Here is a 23998-nt window from a genome sequence, read left to right as displayed (position 1 = left end):
TTAGCTAATGGGGCCTCCTGCTGCTGCTGCGCCGCCAGAGCACGATTTCTGTTCTCATCCTGAAGCGAAGTTTTTAACCTGAAGCAATATTTCTGGGTTAGCAGAGTCTGTAACCTGAAGCATATGTAACCTGAAGCGTATGTAACCCAAGGTACCACTGTACCTGCATTAAATCCATTCAGCTCTTAGATTCATATTAACCAGTAGTTGAAGTTCAGGTCTCCATCACATCATACCTTCAGAGCTGTCCCCTGAGTTATGTGATAAAACAAATCTGTTTCGTTTCCATTTGACATTTCCATTGATGTCCCCCCACCTAGACCATTTCTTCTGATGGTAAATCTGATAGTGCCTGTTTAAACATATCTCTCCACAACTCAAACAAGCGATAAATTAAGGTAAACAAAGAAAAGCCTTTTGAACTCTGTGGCCTTTCAGTGAGAAAGATTATCCCCAATCAGCTTCATGCCCTTATGAACAAACTTTCTCCTTGTAATTTGTTAGAAAAACTCAAAATACCATGAAAGTTTGTGGAAATGCCATGCCATAATTTATTCTTCTAAGATGAAGCAATCTGCAATTTTAAAAGAAAACTAATCTTAGATTTGGAAGGATTTCCATTGATGTTGGGGAGGGAATAAGAAAGAAAATGTGTAGATAAAAATGAGCATAAACTTCTAGATAGATGACTGACTCAGATTGGTCATGGTCAATGTTGATCATTTCAGAGGATAAAGAGGGACCTCTTTTTTAAAACAAAGTTTTCAGTCCCATCAGTTTCTGCACACTATTTTATGCACAATATCTGGAGAAAATGTATACTCAAACTGGTACTTTCTGACATTTTAGATAAATAAATGTAGCTTACATCTGCTTGATCTGCATGTCCCCATTCCTACCCTTGCCTTACCAGGAAAATGTTTAGAAGTTTAAAGGAGGGAAAGGCAAAGGGTAGAAGTGAGCAATGTGAGATCAATGTTTCAGATCAAACAGCAGCTATCACCATATGGCAGGCAAGCTACGACTGCAGCAACTCATCCTGTAGATCAGGACAATCTCCCCTACAATGCCATCAGCAGCAAAAAAAGAGAGAGAGATAATTGTGTAGAAAAAGCTACCTAACATATTCCAAGTGACAATTAGAGTCTGCTTGTGCTGTTTTGCAAAGAAGAATCAAGCGCTTAAAACAGCTATAGACTATTAACATGTGATGATGCACCTATAGGATGCACAGTGTAATATGCAGTTGTAAGCAAACAGAACCATCTGCCTTTGGCCCAGCCAATTTATATTTTTATATATATATATATATATATATATATATATATATATATATATACACACACATACAGAGAGAGAGAGAGAGAAACCTTGTTGGTGGACTTGGGGAGAGGAAAGGAAAAATATAAATAGCAAAAATTCCCTAGATCCCCACTATATAAACACGTGTAAGTATGTTGACACGTATCATAACAAGTAACAATACACTTTACAAAAAAAGTAAAAAAGTATTCAGTTTTGACTATTCATCCATAGTCCGCATTGTACCCATACGCCGGAAAAATTGAGACACCCAACATGCAAATGTTTAAAACCTGGCAGTTACACTTTAGTTTAAGCAACTTCTTTTCAGTATCAGTTAAATGCCATTTCCCCCAAACCCAACAGTTTTGAGTCTAAACAAGCAAACTGAACTGCAGCTTAAACCTCAACTTTTCCACCCAATTTCACTTTAAAATCCTATCAAACCTGGCAAATCTGCAAGTTTTAACAGCAGTAAACTAAACTAACTCTAGTCCTCACAAAAAAAAAAAAATACTGGCAAGCTATTTTCAATGTTCTTTGGTTGAAATCAGATTTTGGAATGGAAGCCAACGATGTCTTCATAGCTGTAGCGCTGTTCCAGGTTACAGCCAGCCAACCAGGATATGCCATTGAGTCTCTTCAGCCTCCGAGCCACTGTCAACAACACCCCTGTCCTCCTTCTATATGGTTCCTCAGGCATGCAGATTAATAAAAGGCTAAAGGAAAAGAGTAATTGCTTTGCTTTAAATCATTCCAGGATTTTACATCATCCCAGCTGCCCATATTCTCTCCACCCACCCTGAAATATCCTGGGACTTCTGCTCATTGCAGAAACCATTGCTGTTGTCGCTGGGTCTAATTCCGATTTCTAGCTGGTGCAATCCAGGATAAAATCTGCTGAAACTCCTACCAGTAGTTAACTACAGTCTCCAGGGAACTGTTGATACATTCAAAGATTCAAAGGCTGTTTCAAGTCCAGCAGGGCCCAAGCAAAGACATAAATGGCCTCGCCTGCACATAAAGCCAAGCCATGGTTTACAACTCTGTGCTTGAGCTGGAATGAGCTGAAGCAAAAGCCTTGAGCTCCCTTCCCCTCTCCTCTTCCCTGCACTTGCTCCCTAAATCTCAGCCTGGTTGTTTGGACCAGGGATCATATCACAAACTCCGAACAAAACAAGCCAACTTCAACATGGGTTACGTTTAACAAACCATGGGTTTGTTTAACTAACAAGAGTTCGCGATAAACCAAGATTCCTGCAAAGCTTCAGAAAAAAAGAAAGTAAACACTGCCCAAATCCTTCCTACACATTGCTACAGCAGCCTCTGTTACTGGGGTGGTTGTTTGCTAGCCTAGGCAAATTAAAAATTAGGTGATCCACAATGAGTGTTATCATATGGAGGATATTAGCACATTCTTGGGCCCTGATCCTTAGCACCAGCTCTACTTGACTTTGGATATACGTTTGCATATGTTATTGTTATTTTATTGTATCCGTTTTATTCTGTAACTCACCTTGTTAGTTTTACAATGAGACTTATTTTAAACAAATGAACAATTTATGTATGAATGTGATCAGAGAAAAGCCACCCTATTCACTGCGCCGTAGATCTCTGAGGCCACTCACTGCCCTGGTTCAAACACAACACTAAGCCATAGTTTAGTGCAGGCACAGGCAAACTCGGCCCTCCAGGTGTTTTGGGACTACAACTCCCATCATCCCTAGCTAACAGGTCCAGTGGTCAGGGATGATGGGAGTTGAAGTCCCAAAAACATCTGGAGGGCTGAGTTTGCATGTACCTGGTTTAGTGTAATGTGCATGAGTCTTAGGCTTGTGTGCTCCTTCACTCACCTTATCCAAAACAGCTGCAAGGAGACGATTAGCCCTCCAGGTTGATGGCCAATGTTGGAGTTGCAGTCCAACAATGGGGTGTATGGGGTGTTAGGGGAGGGGTAGTACCTCTTGTGGAGGACATGTTGTGATCCATCTGGGGTAGTTTGTCTGTCTTTGGTCCCCGACCATGCATTCAGCTCTCACCTGCTATCAGGATGCAACAACAGCAACACTCTGGGAAACGATCTTTGGCTGGCCAGCTAAATCAGGTGAGGGTAGCTGATAGGTCTTAAACTCTAAGTGAGTTAGAGACTTTGCCTGTATGCAGAGATAGGGTCCAGCAGATTGAGCAGACAAGTCTAAAGGGTCCAATGGTCAAGAAGGCTGTAGAGAAGCCTTTCTCAACCTCTGGCCTTGCTAGCTAGCGGTGATGGGAGTTGTAGTCCAACAACATCTGGGGACCCACTGGCTGAGAACCGCTGCTATAGAGGAAAATGAGGGGCAGAGTGGGTCACCCTTCTAAGAGAAGGAAAACTCTGATCCTAAACCTCTGCTGCTGCCTTGTGGGATATATTCGGAAGAAGAAAAGGCTAAGGAGTAAACTCTACACAAATCCAGAGTGGAGTCCCTAAGGCAGTTGGATGGCATCTTGTATGTCTCCTTCTGGCAACTTCTGCCGCCAATCTGGTGCCAAACATACTGCTCTGCTTTCCTTTGGACCACATAAACAAGGCCAAGAGGTTGGTCTTGTCACCTGGGCAGCCCAAGACCTCCATTCACTCTGCCCAGGCTTGCGCCGTGGGGATGCCGCTTCAGTGCTGCTAATGCGCCGGTTTGACTTCGCCCCCAGAGAAGCACTGACTACAGATGGGTTACAGGGTAACCCTTACCTGGCAAGCCAGGTAAAACCATGGGGATGTGTGTGGCATTTGCCCATTCTATGGGGATACATTTGTATTGCGGGAGAGAAAGGGTTAATAGGTTGACCAATAAGAAATCCCTAAGGCGGAGCCTACCTGACTTTGAGGCTCAGCCCAGAGGTTTTGACAGTTAAGTTTGGTTGGTTCTTTTTTTGGAGGGGGGGAGATAGAGGAGTCAGAGTGAGTTAGAGACAGGGACAAGACTGAGAGGGTATAGAGTGACAGCGTTGTTTTAAAACTTTTTTGTGTTTGAAATAAACTTTAATCTTCATTGTTAACTCTACCTGACTGAGACTCAATACTTCACTGGGGAACCCTGGGTTTCCGCCCTCACAAAATTGGTGGCAGCGGAAGGATAAAGTAGTGGTGTACAAGTCAATAGTCCATGAAACAACCGGGGGCTCTATACAAATGCCACAATGTGTAAAGGACAGCACAAAGAATAACCTTTTCCCCAAAGAAGAAGAAAATACAGGAGGTGCTGAAAGAAAGTGTTATGTACTGAAGTTCTCACCCTGGGCCAGCAGGGGGATACTGTAGATAGTTTTCACTCAGGTCCACATATGCAAATAAGGGATTGAAAGTGACGTTCAGTGATTGGATAGTTACAGAAAATGGTTACTGTTACGTTCTAGTGGAGCTCTATATAAGCAGGCTGGCTGAACCCTTCAATTCAGTTCTGTTCTTGTCTCATATGTTCACCCACAACTTAACAGAAAGCACCCAAAAAAACATACAAGACTGGGAGAATGCTAAAATTACAAGCCTTACCAAACCACCACAAGTGCTGAAGGAAGCAAAGGAGCCTGGGTAATGGAGCACAGACCCGCTGTAGTAACACGATCTCTCTGTCTGGGTCTGGGCAGAGTTCGGGAGACTCCTCCTCTCGCTCATCAGTCGTTCTTCCACTGCAAAGCCTGGGGCCAGGAAGCGGCTGTCCCTCTTGAGCAGCAGGTAGAGCTCCTGAGCAAAAGCTGGTATTCTCAGCAGCACCTCGTCCCCGTCCTCCGAAGGCGGCAGAGGCGAGGGAGGGGGCAGCTGAGAAGTAGCGTTCAATCCCTGAGGAAGAGGAGACCAGTGATAGAACTCCTGAGACTCATATTCGTCCTCGGAGACCTCGTCCTCAGAGGTCTCCCCAACCGGCTGCAGCTGCCTGTCAGATGAGGAAGATACTGAGCGGACCTCGCGAGAGCTGCCCACCACCTGAGTGGATGCAGAGGTAGCACTAAGATTGCTGCTACTGTTCCCACAGTTTCCATCAGTGCTGCAGCTGCCTCCTGCGCCGCTGCCTCCATTGGGTTCCTGCTGACCCCTGCTCCATAGTGCCGGGTAGACAATCTCCCACTCCTCAGAGTCTCCCAAAGGTTGCAGACCTGCATAGGGGGGGAAAGATAGGCTGAAGTTTAATGCCAGAACCAGTCCCTGACCTTAACAGTTGCCACAAATGATAGATCAATATTGGAGCCAGACTTCAGATGTGACCGTTTCATTTCAATGCTTCAACTACGCTTGGGGAGGGGAAGAGGTAACTATCCATACAGTGGTACCTCAGGTTACATACGCTTCAGGTTACATACGCTTCAGGTTACAGACTCCGCTAACCCAGAAATAGTGCTTCAGGTTAAGCACTTTGCTTCAGGATGAGAACAGAAATCGGCCTCCGGTGATGCGGCAGCAGCAGGAGGCCCCATTAGCTAAAGTGGTGCTTCAGGTTAAGAACAGTTTCAGGTTAAGTACGGACCTCTGGAACGAATTAAGTACTTAACCCAAGGTACCACTGTATTCTGTTAGTCTCCAATTGCATACCAAGGCACCGCGACCCACAGTCCCCTGGTGGATAACTAAAACACACAAACAAGCAGATTTTGGTTTATGGGTTCAAACAGGCCACAACTTTATTGGTTATAGATGTGAGCGGTTTGGCTTAGGCACTGGGTGAAGCCAGACTATATCCCGACTACTGCCCATCTCCTGGGAGTCCAACTAAGGGTAAACACCCGACAGGGGGAGCCCTAAGATGTATGTACATTAAAAAGGAGCACCCCAAAGGGTCCCCGTTGGGGTAGTGGCATGGCCCTGGCCCACGTCCGGGCATCGGACAGAATCCACACCCCCAGATCCCTTTAAAGGGGTACCCTTAATGGGGAAGGGCAAGAGGAGGCTCCAACCTTCCCTCCATCTAAACAAGGGCTTACCCAATGCGAAGGATGCAAGAGGATGGCCTCCCCGCCACACTGGAGTTTAAATTCCCCATGGACACGCCCCTCGTCGGTGCTGAATGGTTAGCGAGGACCGCATCTTGAGCGGCGCCCTGCCCAGCGCCGATGGCATGGGGAGGCAACAGCAGGGAGGGCACCAGCCTCTAGCCCTCAGCCAGGTGACGTGGGACCCAGCCACAACGCCGGCCACCAAATAAGGTAAGTGGACTTCCCATCAACCCCAGTCAACAGGTCTTAATGGTCCAGGGTGATAGGAGTTTATATATGCTGGAAGCCACCCAGAGTGGCTGGGGCAACCCAGTCAGATGGGCAGGGTACAAATAAATTGTTGTTGTTGTTGTTGTTGTTGTTGTTGTTGTTGTTGTTGTTTTTACAAACAAACCTCACAGTGGTTTACAAAAAAGCAAAACAATAAAATCAAGGAAAAATTACAGCAATAGTTAAAAACATACAAAAAAGTTAAAATACTACAACCGGTCAAAATTCACAACTTTCTAAGCATCTGTTTAGGCTTGTCTAAACGATAATGTTTTTAGCAAGCACCAAACAGAATGCAACAGGCAGAGAGTTTTAAAGTGTGAAGGTGCTGCCACACGAGATGACCAAGTTTTTACAAATGCATGGTAATTCGTACAACAAGCTGGAGTGTTACAACATCTGGAGGACCAAAGGTTCTCCATCCTTGGCCAACAGAGTGACACAAATAGAGTTGGATTTGAATGCTGTGTTTTTTCTTTCCGTGTGCTAGGCTATATAAGATCCTAGATGATATATCACCTATGTTAAAGAAAGGTGAAAATGCTTAAATTCATACCAGTGTTGAAGACTGTTGCTTGTTTTAAAAAATAAAGGACCAGATTCAACTAAGTAGGTGCACTAGCAGAAGCCAGCACAGGTCCTGCTAGCACAGTTGGACTTTCCCTCCTTTCCCTCCCCCAATCTGGGGGGGTCTTGAGAACCCCCAGATCAAGCAGGGGGAAGAGAGGGGAGATCATTTCATCAGACAAGTTAAATGCTTGCACTGACAGAATGATTAGAAGAGCCCAATGTTGAATATACTTCCTCTCGAAGTATAAACTGCGTCCTTTTTTAAACTAAATATAACCCAAAGCTTCTTTTTAAATTATAAGGCATTAAATAGGGATGATATATTATCCATTTTAATAGTTCTGTTTAATATTTCAAGGGGGTGTGGAGTAGTGGCTGATTTTGCTTCTCTCACTAGGTGGCTTCAGGCAGGCAACTTTCTCTCAGTCACATCGCCCCATCTGCAGCACAATGATAATAATTTCCTCTAATTATGAACCTGGGTGGTTAAGTGCTATCAGTATGGTTTGGAACCGGGCCACCGGAAAATAAAGTGGTGGTAATTTAATAGCTGGGAGATGTGCAGGAGTATATACATTTGTAGCTTAAAAGAAAATGTCAATTAAAAAAAAGTTCTTTCTAAAAAAAAAGGAAGGAAAGAGAAAAACCTTCCGAAGGAGCTGCAGTTTCCAGGGCTTTTCTACTGTTGGAGGAAAAACTGGAACTGGAAGTGGGACAGAGACTGTGGTTGAAGGGAGAGGAAAAACTTATTTCCCAGGGATGGATCCCAGTGGGCTGGAGATACAGTTGTACCTTAGAAGTCGAATGGAATCTGTTCCAGAAGTCCATTCGACTTCCAAAACGTTCAAAAACCAAAGCGCAGCTTCTGATTGGCTGAAGGAAGCTCCTGCAGCCAATCGGAAGCTGAGGAAGCCCCATCGGATGTTTGGCTTCCAAAAATCGTTCGAAAATCGGAACATTCACTTCCAGGTTTCAGTCATTTGGGAGTCAATTTGTTCGGGAACCAAGGTGTTCGAGATCCAAGGTATGACTGTATATCACAACATTTTGTTGCGGGTATTGTTGTTGTTGGCATCCGTCGGTCTCAAGAGACATTTTGTCGCTGGCCCCGCTTATAATACTAACCATTATATCATAAGAATGACACTGGGAATCCCTATGAACATAGAAACCTGCCATATGCTGAGTCTAGACCATTGGCCCATTTTGCTCAGCACAGCTGCTCTCCAGAGTTTCATACGCGGAGCCTCTCTCAGCCCTACCTGAAGATGTCAGGGGTTGAACTGGGAAACTTCTGCATGTATTCCACAGCCCCCCTCCATCACTTTGGACACTATGGCATTTCAGGTGTTGGTTATTACATGGTTATTATTCACATCTTACAAAAACAAAATACAAACAGGACACCGTACAAAGAGGTGCAGAATGCCATTCGTCAAGTCTTCTAGCGTTTCACATGGTGGCATGTGCCGTATTCTAGATGTCCAGAGTACAGCAAAATTACTATACAAGAACAAGCCAGATTCAATGCTCAGCAGTCCCGTCCCATCGTATAACACGTCCCCCTGGCTCCTCTGCAATATGGCTTTTTTTTACACACAATAAGGAAAGTACTATCTGGCATATTCTTCTACTCGTGGAAAAGCCTTACAAAACAACAGACCTCGCTGCACAGGAAATAGCTGCGAAGCACTCTGCAGTTAGCTTTGGTGAAGCAGGCAATGTACTGTACAGAGAAACAGAGTTTCCTTGCAATTGACTACCTAGTCTTGCTCATCAAAGGAAACAAGGCTACAGAAGTAATTCAATTTATTAAATGTTGACCCTTAATGCTTGGACGTGATCCATATGAGAGAAAGAAAATTAAGAGAGCTCTTGTCTCAGGGGAATATGTGTTCTGCCTTTTGAACCCAGAGAGAGGTAAGGAGGCTTTGGGACTGAGGAAGAGATAGGAATTAACTTGGCCAGTTGCATTTGCAAAGTATGTTGCATGCACTGCGTGAAAATACAGCATATGGTATAAACCACGAACATATATATCGTTTCTACTTTTTAATGTGTTCTTTTACAGCACAGTGTCTAAAGACCTAAACTTCACAGATCTCCTTATAGGTAATGAGAACACAAGAGATCACTCCTAGGAAATGAAAGCTCACAGTCTGAATGTTATATAAGACACATTTTGAAGAAACGTTTGTAGGAGGACACATTCTCGTAAACTATGCCAAACCAAGATATTGTCTTAGGGTGTGTATCAGAGAGTGCATCATTGCAAGGAAAGCAGAGAATGAATTCCCTCCTGTTTTATAATGGCTAGTAAAAGAAGCGCTTAATTTGAGTGGCGGCTTAACTTTCAATCTTATACTGCCAACAATTATAAAGCGTTTGCACGGCTGACTGGAGAGCTGTCTGACTCTGAACATGTGCAGAGTGCTGTGTTCCTCACATCCACGCCTGGCGCTGTGCATTCGGTGAGGTGATGGGCCAAGGCATTCCAGCCAACCTGAAGCCCGATAACTCGCAGAGATATTGGTGCAACACGAGAATCTTCCTGTGCAGAAGTTTGCGCTGGCCCAGGATCCTCAAATCCAGATCTTTCATCTAGCAGAGCTGACAAATCTATCCACAAACCCACTTCGTGCCCCACCGCTCCCTGCCCCTTTCCCTGCCCAGACCGGTAAAACATCCAGCATCTGGACACCTCTGGGAAGAATAAGTGTGTCCGTTTATTAAACGGACAAGATTCAAAAAGAAGAAAATTGAGAAGGCGTGCCGGGCTGTGGGGGGAGGAGAGAGTAGGTCTGGCATATGTTCGTATTTCCCCGGACGCTACCGGGATTGCAAAGGCAGAAATTACGTTGGGGGGGGGGGTGATTTCCGAAATGCGGGGCTTTGTCCTGGATCTTAGGCAAGTCACATATTTTTGGCTCAATATTTTGGGGTCTTCCTTTAAAAAAGCTCCACGACTTTCGGGGAGTCCTGTTTTGTTTTTAAACTTTTTGAAACATGGCAACCCTAGGAGAGAGAGAGAGAGAAAAGGCTGAAATTACCTGCAGCGATCCCATTTGACAGGAAGCACAGCTGATAAAAGAGGCAACAAAGACGGCTCAGTCGCATCCCTCGTCTCTCCTCCATCCACGGAGGAGAAGTGGCCGGATCACCTCCCTCGTCTCCCGGTGGCGGGTGTTTTTCTTTTGGTTTGGTGTTTCGTTTTTGGAGAGCGCTTGGCCGCCGATCGCCTCCGAGGGCTTCTTCGCGCCCCGACGTGGAGCTTGCCAAGCCGCCTCTCCCTCCGGTTTGCCGGAGGGGAAAATGAGAGAGAGAGTGGGCTTAGCAGCAGCAGCTCCGCGGCGGTTGAAGCGGAGGATCAGCAGCAGCAGCAGCAGCAGCAGCAGCAGCGCGCTCCGGTTCCCAGGAGGAGGCGCTGGGGGTGACCTGCTTTGCAGAAAGGCGGCAAAGCAGAAAAGGCGCCCGAGCGGCAGCGGCAGAAGCGGAGAAGTGGTGTCACCGCACATGCACACGCGCGCGCCCGGTCCCGCGCGCGCCCGCCCACCCCCGGCCCGATCCGCACCGCCGGCGAGCCGCGGAGAGAGCTCTCCCTGGGTGGCAAGGGGGCGGAGGACTGAAAGCGGACGCGCGGGCTCCCCCGAACTCCGGGCGCTCGCCTGCCGCCGATTGGCTACGGGCGGCGCTCCGATTTGCATGCCGCTCTGGCCGGCCCCGCCCCTTTCGCGCACGTGCGTTCGCGGCCCGCGGGGCAGGTAGGTCTGCGGTGGGTCCGGCCAAAGAAAGGGGGGGGCGGCTTTAGTGGACACACCGGACTGCTGCAGAATGAATGAATGAATGAATGAATGGGTGGATCTTTATTTGCGTCGGCCATCGCAATAAAACAACAATACAATATACATAGAAATAAAAAGTCAACCGTATCCACATTTTAGGGTTTTGAATCAACAATTAAATAGTGGATCTTATTCTGATTGCCCCAGCTAAAAACCTTGCAACCTTTGCTGTCACCTGCTTGTCTTGATGTGCCAAGAGAAAGGACACTGTGGCAGTGGTTGGGCGACCCGGAATGGACAATAAAAGAGGGGTGATAATCTCATTCCGCAAGTCTTTATAAAACAGAGTGCAAGGCAGAAAGGCATGCGCCACCGATTCGGTACTTCCATCTCCACAGGGATATAAGTGTTTATCGTAACTGCTGCAGAAGTCAAAGCACAGGGGCAAAGACATCTCATGATTCTCCCCTTTTGCCCTTGGAAGGAACCAAGATAACGGGGTGATTGGCCACAGGAGGCTTCGCGTGCCTGCCACCCAGAGCAGCAGAGCAATAACCTTGGCACCCCGGCGCTGATACACACATGCGCTCCAAGGGAGCCAGCATTTGTCCACAGACAGCTTTCCGGGTCATGTGGCCAGCAGGACTAAACCGCTTCTGGCAGAAACAGAACACAGAACACCATGACAGAAACCAGAGTGCACGGAAATGCCATTTACCTTCCCGCCGCAGCGGTACCTATTTATCTACTTGTACTTGTGTGTGGGATGCGGGTGGCACGGTGGTCTAAACCACTGAGTCTCTTGGGCTTGCCAATTGGAAGGTCAGCAGTTTGAATCCCCGTGAAGGGGTGAACTCCCGTCGCCTATCAGTTTGAAAGCACGCCAGTGCAAGTAGATAAACAGCAGTGTTAGAAACTGAGAAGTGAAAGCTAGGAGCTCAGTGGCACCTGAAACCAAGGTTATGGGCTCCGCAACGGAGTGTCTAGGCACACTTTTTTTTATAACAAGAATAGAAAGCTGAAAATGAATGAACTGCAGCTTAGGTTCGTTTTTCACATGGTCTAGTCCTCATCTTAAGACTGCAAAAAGCAAAGACATTCTTCCCTTGCCCGCCTCCCTAATATTCTTATGAGGGTTCCTTCTCCAGTCTTCAGAGAGTGGCTGCAAGTGGGGAGGCAGAAAAAGGTCCCCCTTTCCTTCCAGCAATGGCAGTTTTAATCTGAGCCCAGAGCTCAGAAACTTCTCACATTAATGAAATTCCCTGTCACAAAATGCGCCTGGAACAATGGGAGTTTCGAACATTGATAAATACCATAGGTGGGAAGGTAAATGCCATTTCCGTGTGCTCTGGTTTCCGTCATGGTGTTCTGTTGCACCAGAAGCAGTTTAGTCTTGCTGGCCACATGACCACGAAAGTTGTCTGTGGACAAACGCCAACTCCCTCAGCCTGAAAGCGAGATGAGTGCTGCAAGCCCATAGTCACCTTTGACTGGATTTAACTGTCCAGGGGTCCTTTTTACCTTTACCTTTTTACGCTAGGTCCATTTTTTACATAAACCTATACATATTAAAAGACTCCTGCTTCTTGGGAGGAAAGGAATGACAAACCTAGACAGCATCTTAAAAAGCAGAGACATCACCTTGCCAACAAAGCTCCTATAGTTAAAGCTATGGATTTCCCAGTAGTGATGTATGGAAGTGAGAGCTGGACCATAAAGAAGGCTGATCGCCGAAGAATTGATGCTTTTGAATTATGGTGCTGGAGGAGACTCTTGAGAGTCCCATGGACTGCAAGAAGATCAAACCTATCCATTCTGAAGGAAATCAGCCCTGAGTGCTCACTGGAAGGACAGATCGTGAAGCTGAGGCTCCAATACTTTGGCCACCTCATGAGAAGAGAAGACTCCCTGGAAAAGACCCTGATGTTGGGAAAGATGGAGGGCACAAGGAGAAGGGGACGACAGAGGACGAGATGGTTGGACAGTGTTCTCGAAGCTACCAGCATGAGTTTGACCAAACTGCAGGAGGCAGTGGAAGACAGGAGTGCCTGGCATGCTCTGGTCCATGGGGTCACGAAGAGTCGGACATGACTAAACGACTAAACAACAACAATACGTATATATTTGTGCACGACTCGACCTGGTCAAGCGATCTGTTCTCCTTTGCAGTGAACACATAGGTCACATGAATAGGGCCTACACCTGCATGCAAATGTATACGAATAAACTTTGGTCCACGCTAATGAAGTACATACATATGTTTACATGGGGAGTATTTCCCATTAAACAACGTGAGGCCTGCTTCCAAATAAAGCATGCATAAAATTGTGCTGCACCACCTTGATGCACCCTGCAGAAGGTCAGAAAGACCCAAGTTGTTCTACAACCTGCACTTCAGTGTGAAATGGTGCACAGAGACACCACAAAACTGAAAACCTGCACTGTGTGCCAAAAAAAGAATCCCTTTACATTCTACAGTCATACCTCAGGTTACAGATGCTTCAGATTGCATGATTTCAGGTTGCGCACTGCGCTGAACCTGGAAGTACCAGAACGGGTTACTTCTGGGTTTCAGCGCTTGCACATAAGCAGAAGTGCCAAATCACGCTTTGAGCATGCAAAGAAGCACCAAATTGCAGGTCGCGTGGGTTGCAAACGTGCCTCCCACACGGATCATGTTCACAACCCGAGCGTCCACTGTACTACAATACATTTTTATGGCTATACATACAGATAGGAAGCACTATTTTTTAAACAAAAACAAAAACTTGTCTTGTTCAGGGTGTATTTTGACGCTTTGTGGAAACCATGTATGACTCGGCCTCCCTGAGTCTAGAAATGATTAAGTGGCTGGTGAGACTATTCATTCAGCTTCCTAACATCAGAGATACAAACACGCCCACCTAGATCAGATCAGCCTTGTTCTGTTTAACTGATTTATATATTAAAGGCAGTTATTACACTTTCAAAGGGAGACATGGATGGCTAGTTTAGAAGGCATTTCTACAGTAATTTATGATTACAAAAATATATCCTAACAGATATAAAAAAGGGTTGACAAATAAATACCCAACCTTGCTCCTAATTAAAATAATAATAATATACAAAAAAACATGTTTAGGCACCAAGATGTAAAATGTTGCTTGAGGCTTGGTCTCTGATCTCCATGTTCAAGAACCGCTTAAAATACACAGCAAGGATGTGTTATATCAAGCATAATAGCTCTAAACAATATTCATTAAGTGGAGGGAATACCTTAATGCATTTCCCCAGACATAATTTAATATCACCACCTTTATAATAATATTATTTAAAGGGCAACTGCAAGGAAAGTCCTTGCAACTGAGGCAATGATAATGATATAGGGCTGCCATATGTCTGGAATAAGGCAGTCGGATACAGTGTCCAGGCGGAAATCGTTGAAATGTCCAGGAAAATCCAGACACATAGCAACCCATGTCAGAAGTCCAGTTTTTGGCGAATCTCCTTCAACAACTTTGGCCCAAAAAAGCAAAGTTTTTGAAATATGGCAACCCTTTGATAATATGCGTAGTCTTTGGAAGATCATGGCCACTGGGCCCATCACCTCCTGGCAAATAGAAGGGGAAGAAATGGAGGCAGTGAGAGATATTACTTTCTTGGGCTCCATGATCACTGCAGATGGTGACAGCAGTCACGGAATTAAAAGACGCCGGCTTCTTGGGAGAAAAGCAATGACAAACCTAGACAGCATCTTAAAAAGCAGAGACATCACCTTGCCAACAAAGGTCCGTATAGTTAAAGCTATCATTTTCCCAGAAGTGATGTATGGAAGTGAGAGCTGGAACATAAAGAAGGCTGATCGCCGAAGAATTGATGCTTTTGAATTATGGTGCTGGAGGAGACTCTTGAGAGTCCCATGGACTGCAAGAAGATCAAACCTAGCCATTCTTAAAGAAATCAGCCTTGAGTGCTCACTGGAAGGACAGACCATGAAGCTGAGGCTCCAATACTTTGACCACCTCATGAGAAGAGAAGACTCCCTGGAAAAGACCCTGATGTTAGGAAAGATGGAGGGCACAAGGAGAAGGGGACGACAGAGGACGAGATGGCAGGACAGTGTTCTCAAAGCTACCAGCATGAGTTTGACCAAACTGCGGGAGGCAGTGGAAGACAGGAGTGCCTGGCGTGCTCTGGTCCATGGGGTCACAAAGAGTCAGACACAACTAAACGACTAAACAACAATAACAACAAAGTGTCCTGAGTTCAGTGTGGCTTCCTCCCAGACAAATGAGATTAGAATTGCAGCCTAAATGGCAAGGTAGTGAATAAGCAGTGCCTAAGCTTCTATGCTATAGAAACAGTGAAGCCGTAGCTTTGAAGCTCTATAGGAGGGATGAGAACCTATGCCCCGGCCCCTTCCAGATCATGTTGAGCTTCCATCAGGTCCCGCCAGCAGGGCCACTGGTCAAGAACAATGGGAGTTGGAATCCACCACTGTCTGTAGGACCACACGTTCCTCAACTCTGCTCTACAGCCTGTAGTGAAACAGAAAATGGGGTACATGGAGGTGGAGAATGTTAATAAATGGCTATAGGTTTCCAAAGTGGGTGGTACCATCCCCTGAAGAGCTGTGGTGTTGCCTGGGGGGAGCTAAAATGCAAGGGTACTGCGCTGGTGGTACAAATGACTTGAAAAGCTGGTATCACTGAATCAAATTAGCTTTGTTGAATCGATTAAAGCTAGAACCTTCAAAGTACAGTCGTACTTTAGATCCCGAATGCCTTGTGAGTCGAAGATTTTGGCTCCCGAATGCCACAAACCTGGAAGTGAGTGTTCTGGTTTGCGAACGTTCTTTGGAACCTGAATGTCCAATGGGGCTTCCGCAGCTTCCGATTGGCTGCAGGAGCTTCCTGCAGCCAATCCGAAGCCGTGCTTTGGTTTGCAAATGTTTTGGAAGTCAGACGGACTTCCGGAACGGATTCCACATGACTTCCGAGGTACGACTGTAGTTTTAACTGGATTTGAACAAATGCAATTATTTGTTACTGCTTTGAATTTTACTGTGCTATTTTCTTCCGTAGTGAGTTGTGCAAATCACTATTCTGAATACAGTGGTGCCTCGAAAGACGAAATTAATTCATTCCGTGAATTTTTTCGTCTAGCGAATTTTTCGTCTTGCGAAGTACAAAATCCCATAGGAATGCATTGAAAATCAATTAATGCGTTCCTATGGTCAAAAAAAGTCCAAACAAAGCCAAATTTGGTACAACAAGAGTTTATTAAGTGCTCTTTAAAGTCACACATACTGTAAAGAGCATTTCAAAATTCAAACCCAGAAATTTTTTTTAAAAACAGCAGAGTGGCCCAATGGTCACAGAAAATCATAAAAATGCAGAAAAAAACACAAGCTTCCAGATTCTTGCAAACCCCTCCCCAACTGTTCCCCCAGCCACCCAGCACACAGAAATTCAAATCCAGAATTTTTTTATATAAACAGCAGAGTGCCCCAATGGTCACAAAAAATCATAAAAATGCAGGAAAAAAACACACAAGCTTCCAGATTCTTGCAAACCCCTCCCCAACACCAAGTCCTTGAATTCCAAACACCCCAACCCAAAATCCAAAAACCCCCAAAAAAGTTTTAAAAGCTTAACTTACCAAATGGCTGCAAAAGAAGTTTTGGAAAAGCTTCAAAAATCACCAAAGTCTTTAAAAACCTCAAAAAAGGCTACTATGTACACTGCGTTCTATGAGTTGCTCCTCGAAGTCAAGTCGCAACTGTATTAACGGTGTTAAGAAAAAGGAAACAAACTTGCAAGACGTTTTCGTCTTGCGAAGCAAGCCCATAGGGAAATTCGTCTTGCGAAGCAGCTCAAAAAACGGAAAACCCTTTCGTCTAGCGAGTTTTCCGTCTTGCGAGGCATTCGTCTTGCGGGGCACCACTGTAATGGGTTTTTTTATAAAGTAGGGTAGGGGGCGTTGGGGATGAGTTTATGGGACCAGGGGGGCAGTGGCTCAAAAAAGTTTGGGAACCCCTGCTATATAACATGGTTTACACGTTGCTATATATTAAGTTAGTGGCCTTACCATCAGCCTGACAAAGACCAGCATCCTGGGTGAAGATGTCATCCATACATCATTGTTGGTGAGTATATCCTTGAGGCAGAGTAGACAGTTTTGTCTATCTGGCTTCCATCATAACCAGCAACCTCCCCATTGATACTGAGCTGGACAAGCATATTGGCAAGGCAGCTACAGCAATGGCTCGCCTCTCCAGAAGGGTATGGGAGAATGTGATGCTTACAACCAAGACGAAGGTCTACCAAGGTTGCGTGTTGAGCACACTGCTTTATGGAAGTAAGTCATGGGCAACTTACAACTGCCAGGCGAGACATCTCAATGCCTTCCACATGCACTGTGACAGGAAGATTTTGGACATCAGAGGGCAGGGCAAAGTCTCAAACAAATATGTCCTCTCCCAAACCCACATTCCCAGTATGTTGGTACTCCTGTCTCAGTGACATCTGTGTGGGCTTGGTCATGTCCAAAGAATGGAAGATGGCAGGATCCCCAAGGATGTGCTCTATGGGGAGCTGGCATCAGGCACCAGGCCCATTGGCAGACCAACTCTGCATTACAAAGATGTCTGCAAACATAGTGTAATGGGAAATGGTGTTGCTCATGCGTAAGCTCCAAACTGCCCCCAAGCAGGTTATATAGCTCAAACTTTCCCTGGTTTGACAGCGCCTTGCAAACGCGACTGTCTTAATCACTGCTAGAATCCGTCAGTGGGCGTTTCCTGAACTTCTTCCAACATAAGAATTCCTTGACAGACAGTCTCCGCCTAGCTTCTCTGCGCGGAAGCCTTCTGCGCAGAGTAGGCGTGCCAAGCGGAGGTCCTGCGCTCTCCCCACTGGTCTCACTGGCAGAGTCTCGGAGCCTTCCCTCCGAAGTACTCTCAGCCTCCCCTTTCTTCCTGGTGTCACCTTGGTTTCCTTCCCCAGCGGAAGCTCTCCCTCTCTCCTTGCTGGTTCCCTCCCCTGCATCCTCGGAGCGTCTTCCCTCTCCGTTGATCTCTGATGTCAGTTCCCTGACACATAGCATGAAGGCTGGGAACATCAACCCCGCCGTGTGGGAATCCCTTGCAGTTAACCACAGTGCCTGGAGACAAACAGGTAATGCATCCATAGCAGTGACCAGAGGAGGGATGCCAGCTGGGAGGAGCTCAGAGGAGAAACGCCATGGTGCATCTGCAGCAGCACAACTGGATGCCTTCCTCTGCCCCAGCTGCAACAAAACAAGTCTCTCCCATACTGGACTCTACAGCGACAGCAGACACTGTAACTGCGGATGCCTGATGATCGTCTTCCAAAGCAACTACTCTATTCCGAACTTAAAAATGGAAAGCGTAATGCTGGTGGTCAACTAAAGAGGTTTAAAGACTGTCTCAAGGCAAATCTAAAAAAATGTAGTATAAACAGTGTCAACTGGGGAACACTGGCCTGCGAGCGCTCCAGTTGGAGAACAGCCTTGACCAAAGATGTCATGGGCTTTGAAGACACTCAAACTCAGGACACAAGGGAGAAACGTGCTAAGAGGAAGGCACGCTTGGCAAACCCTCACCACGATCAACTCCCGCCCGGAAACCAATGTCCCCACTGTGGAAGGATGCGTGGGTCCAGAATTGGCCTCCACAGTCACTTACGGACTCATTGTTAAAACCGTGTTTATGGAAGACAATCTTACTCGGCTACGAATGATCGCCAAAGAAGAAGAAGAACAACTTTCCAACAGTTTGACTTCACTCCCAAAGGTGTATTCCTCCATTTGTCTCCCTAGACTGATGAATGCTAACCAAGCCAGTGGTTCCCAAACTGTCATCCATTCAGGTGGCCTACAGTCTGTTTCTGGATTTGAGGTTTGAAGATGGGAGATGGCACATCCTTGGCATTAAATATTCAAACTGATTTTTAATTGTATTATACAGTGGAACCTCGGTTCTCAAACGTCTCAGTTGACAAATATTTCGGAACCCAAACGCTGAAAACCCGGAAGTAAATGCTGCTGTTTTTGAACGCACCTCAGAAGTCGAACGGCTTCCGCTGTGTATTTAGGGAAATTTTTGATGTTTGAAGTTTTATTCTGCTTTTACTGTTCCGTTGGAAGCCGTCCAGAGTGGCTGGGGAAACCCAGCCAGATGGACAGGGTATAAATAATAAATTATTATTAATTATTATTATTATTATTATTATTATTATTATTATTATCATTATTATTATTCAATTTTCTCAATTGAATTTGCCAACAGTCCTTTACGCCTCGGTTGTCAAACATTTCTGAAGTCGAACGGCCTTCTGGAACAGATTGCATTTGACAACTGAGGTTCCACTGTAATTGCGTCTATTATTTCTCGTATTCTGTTTTACTATATTAGCACTTGAATTCTATGGACTACAGTACAAAATGATACAATATATAAGAAATAAAATAAGCAATTAAAATACAATTAAACATCATGCAGCATTGAGCACAGCACATTTACTACAACGGGAAGATGGTCGGCTAAGACTCAGCAATTTTTAAGTGGCTCATAGGAAGATAGGTTCAAGAACCACTGTGCTAGACTAAACTCTAGGGTGGGCTATTTTAAAAAAATATTGATTTACATATAAGAAATGACAATGTATGAGGGGTGGTTTTTTTTTTTAAAAAAAAGCTTTGTTCTATTGTTGTTTTAACATCATTTTCTGTCCTGGGTGAAAGGAAAATATAGAAACCACCAGCAGCCTTTGAAACAGTTAAGCGTATGGAATAAGAATTGAGAGAGACAGTGTGAAAGCTTCCTTTAATCATCTGTATGGCAGTCTGAGTCAAAGACTGGGGGCAAATTTAGCTAAATTCAGATGGCTGGCTTTGTTCACTAGAGGCTGGGGGTATTGAACTGCAAAATACATTGAAACAAAGATCCAGAGCAAGTACGGCAATGTTTTGGGGGGTAGAGGGGAGAAATGCTTTAAAATCTCATTTCATTTGTGCTGTGTGAAGCCAACACGCATAGGAGCTTACTTTTCTGGGAGGTGGGGTGGGAGACCAAAATACAGAGTCGATAGATACATACGTACCCAACCCTTGTAATTCCAAGCCCACCTGCCCCCATGTGTCATTTAATTTCTCCAGGTTAACTGGCACCACTAAGTGCTACCTTCTCTGTTGTTCAATCCCTGATACCAAAGCACCTCACTTAGACAAAATACGCAGGGCCGTCTGACCCGTAGGCGCTAGGGGTGCGGGGCACCCAGGTGCTGGGCTCTCAGGGGCGGCAGGCCGAGAGTCCGGGGCCCGAGAGTTGAGTCCGGGGAAGAGCCTACCCTTTGGTCGGAGCTCCGCGGCGGGTTCTTCCGCGCCACGAGTTCGGGGGCGACCGAGCCAGCGAGACACTGAGGCCGCCAGCCGGCTCCGCCCTCCTGCGCGCCTGGGACTCGGCAACCTGGAGGGGGCGCCGGGTGGATCTTTGCACCCTGGTACCGCATATCCTTAAGACAGCCCTGAAAATACAACTGGGAAGTAACACTTTGTCGCCTCCACTTTTCTTCCTAAGGCTGCAACCCTATAGCCATATACCTGGCAGTAGGCTCCTGTTGAACCTGATAGGGTTTGCTTTTAAAAACCAGCCCTAAGCCTTTAGAGGGAGGCCCTCACAATAACCTAGCGCCATGAGCAGTGTGAGTTGCACTGAATGCTAATCCTGCCCCGCAGGAACAGGCAAAACAGTGCTGCAAAACAGTTCCTGCAAAAACAGTGAAAGGGGCACGGTTACATGAAACCTTTCTTTTCCCCAGCCTCTGGCTCCAAGACAAAAGTATTATCTGAAAAGAACGCTTGGCTCTGCTTTATAAAATCATAAAATCAGCCCAGCCAAAAAAGAGTTGGTAACGGGAATGCAGACAAGACAGAAACCATACAGAGATATCCCAGAAGAGCCTTCTAAGTTGAGGTCGGGCATAACTGAAGAACACCTTCCATTGAAATTGTTAGTTTTTGCACAAGCAAGTTATATGTTGAAGCAAATTTTCACAAAGGTGAGCAGGCCTGTGCAAAGTAGCTCGCTGATCCATCAAGGTTTGTCTTATTCGTGGCTTTAGAGCTAAGAGGGTTTCTACTGAGATTAGGTAAACCTCCAGATCAGAATGTGAGAAGGTTGTTCCAGACAGTAATGTGTGTGTTTTTAAACTGAAACGCCTGAATTAAATTTCATTTCATGTTTCCTATTTTATTGTTTTAACAGCAGGTATAAAAGTACAAAGGAATTAATCTAAGTTTACTTTTGAGGAATGGATGTTATTAAACAGGGCTCCCACTGACTTCATTAGTTTTTAACAAAGAAACTGGCTGTAGCATCGTACTGGCCGAAAGGGATGCTGACAGTTGTCGCTATAATTAAAAAATAAATTCAGAGAGGAGGTGAGTCACAATGGGGTTTTTTGCTCTGATCAGTGCACACAGGGAATGAGAATTCCCCACATTCTATACATACAGTGGTACCTCAGGTTACAGACGCTTCAGGTTACAGACTCCGCTGACCCAGAAATAGTACCTTGGGTTAAGAACTTTGCTTCAGGATGAGAACAGAAATTTTGCGGTGGCGGCACGGCAGCAGTGGGAGGCCCCATTAGCTAAAGTGGTACCTCAGGTTAAGAATGGTTTCAGGTTAAGAATGGACCTCCAGAATGAACCCGAGTTACCACTGTATTTGTAAAAAATATTTAGATTGTGGGTGCATTTTATTAATGTACAATGTCTAGTAATTTTAAATCAAAACAGTGATAGGACGGGAAGGGTCTTGCTTATTGGTAATGAACAGGCCCATCAAAACTGTGCAACACCATTGCTGGTTTTACGGAATGTTGTAGAGTATTTGTCTCAAAAGAAATAGCAAGATAGCACAGCTTTGTATTTGTAAAAGCTGGGGGAAGGAGGAAAACAGTGCACCGAGTCACTGAAAACTCTGGTGACATTCACAAACACGATATACACAGCCAAAGCAAAGACTCTTGCTATTGCTTCTTTTTCCCTTTGAAGGGGGACTAAACTTCATTTCAGCTCCCACTCAATCCCTCTCTAAAAAACAACCCCCATTCATTTTGCCTGTACAGAGGATTGATTAAGGCTTCCCTTGCTTTCAACATCTCAAGGTGCCTTTTGCAAGTTACACCCTGATTTTTGATATATTCACTCATGTCCTGCAGGAAGTTGCTCAATGCTGTGTAAACTACAGCAGGCCAAATGCTAAAGAGATTATTGACGGGCATTTGTGAACTCGCAAATCTTCTTCTTGAGAGGTTAGACAACATTGCATCGAGCAAATGTTATCCCACAGTTTACTGTCACTTTCCTTGTCAGAAAAAGCCCAGCAAGACTCTTGCACAACAGCTCCAGATGAACTTTAATTGCACAACCTGAATTTGCCAGTATACAACTGAATTCCATCCAAAAACAGCAACAGTCTGTAATAGCGCCCAAAGTAACTTCATACATCTCAATATATTGTTGGCACAGCCAATATGAATAAGCACAATTTGGATCTAGCATCATCTGTTTACATGAGATTCCATTTTTTAAATTATTATTTCTTCCATCCCCACTGACCACTTTTGTTGTTAATTACTTGAGCATATGCTGTATGCCTCTTGGGAGTTAGTCAGCATTAAGATATATTGGTTTCACAGTGTCAAAGTATAGTGAAAATATGCCAGATCAATAGAAGAAATTTTGCCTGTTTGAATTATTCCTGCTACTTTAGGACAACATATCGTATGTCTGCTCAGATTAGAAACAGAAGTGCATGCCTTCTGGTTCCTAGAAAACCTTGGGAATAAATAAGCCATGCAAAATTCAAGCTGAACTGCATGCTCTTTAAGAATTCGGGCAAATGTAAATAGAAAGCATTTGTTATCCTTTCGAAAGTAGAAATGTTTCTTCATTCTATAGAAATGTGCGCTCTCTTTCCGTAGATCTGAACAGTTAATCTCATTGCCAGCTAACTCAGTTTAGACTGTAATACTATACTGCTACTAACATGCTCAAAGTAGAGGTTTATACAAAGTGTATGTATTCAAGACCACTTCAAGAAGTTTTCTTCAGTGAAACTTGCTTTAGAGCGAATCAGACAGTTATAGCTAAATTCTGCAGTAGGCTCCGAAAAACCTGTGGGGGGAGGTAGCTGTCAAAACTATCATGAGCTTAATTCTTCATTTCTAAAGTGGTGGCATTTCAGTTTCATGGTCCTGCAACTGTAAATATGCAGTGTTAAACCTCACAGTAGTGTGACCCTATTACAAGGCTCTGAGGCTTGGGCAATGAAGTTTAAATAACACAGTGGGATTTTCTCTTTGTAAATAACCTATAAGCCATTTCCCAAAGTCATACTGTGAAGTTAATCTAGATCTTTGTGGGTGGTAGATGTGAGGAAGAGGGAAAAAAGGACATGCAGACACACTGACAGCACACTACTTTTGTTCCCTTGAATTGGGAGTACTGTTTCTTTTATGATACCTCCAGCCTCCTACTGTATAGTCAAATATCTGTGAATGGTGGACCTTTGACTCCATTCACATCAGTGAGCCAAAAGTTATTCCCATTAAAAAGTTACAAGTTTTTGCACAAGAGGTCTCAGCTGAATTCTTGGATTGTCCCTCTTACTAGCTATTAACTTGCTTCTCCTTATTTTCACTCATTAATTGAGTAGAGCGGTTAGTTCGTCCCCCTAACAAGGCCCAGAATCTGGTTTTTGAAAGGTGGCTGTTGCGTAGAAAACTAGCAATTAATATTTACAGGAGGCAAAGAACTGCATCCAGTTGACCACACGGTTAAGTCATTCTGTAGCTGGCATCGGAAAGGCTCCGTCTCAGAAGCTGGAGCCAGGAGTACGTCAGCAGTAAAAAAACACCTGGTGTCCGTGAAGTTAACTCGTTATTCAAAGAAACAAAACAGCTGAGTCATAATGGTCACAGCAACCCTTCCCATTAGGTCTTGCCCCAATGTGACAATTGCAGATAGAAAGTCTCCCCCTTCCCACTGCTCTCTAAGGCTCTTCTTGCAGTTCCTTCCACAGCAGCCTAAGGCTCCATTGT

The 23998-nt window shown here is 45.1% G+C and overlaps 1 protein-coding gene across 2 annotated transcripts in view; it reads right to left on the bottom strand.

The window, feature by feature from the left end:
* The window catches only part of ADAMTS19 (ADAM metallopeptidase with thrombospondin type 1 motif 19), a 126960-nt gene extending 116518 nt beyond the window's left edge, over positions 1-10442 (bottom strand). For both annotated transcript variants that reach the window (XM_053407709.1, XM_053407710.1), the window contains exons 1-2: positions 10155-10442; positions 4829-5430 (exon numbers count right to left, since the gene is read on the bottom strand). In XM_053407709.1, coding sequence (XP_053263684.1) covers positions 4829-5430; positions 10155-10239 — 687 coding nt within the window. In that variant the 5' untranslated portion in view covers positions 10240-10442. The remainder of the gene's footprint in view (positions 1-4828; positions 5431-10154) is intronic.
* Positions 10443-23998: the final 13556 nt, after the last annotated feature.

This window comes from Podarcis raffonei, chromosome 11, assembly GCF_027172205.1.
Source record: "Podarcis raffonei isolate rPodRaf1 chromosome 11, rPodRaf1.pri, whole genome shotgun sequence".
NCBI lineage: Eukaryota > Metazoa > Chordata > Lepidosauria > Squamata > Lacertidae > Podarcis > Podarcis raffonei.
This window is presented reverse-complemented; position numbering and strand designations above follow the sequence as displayed.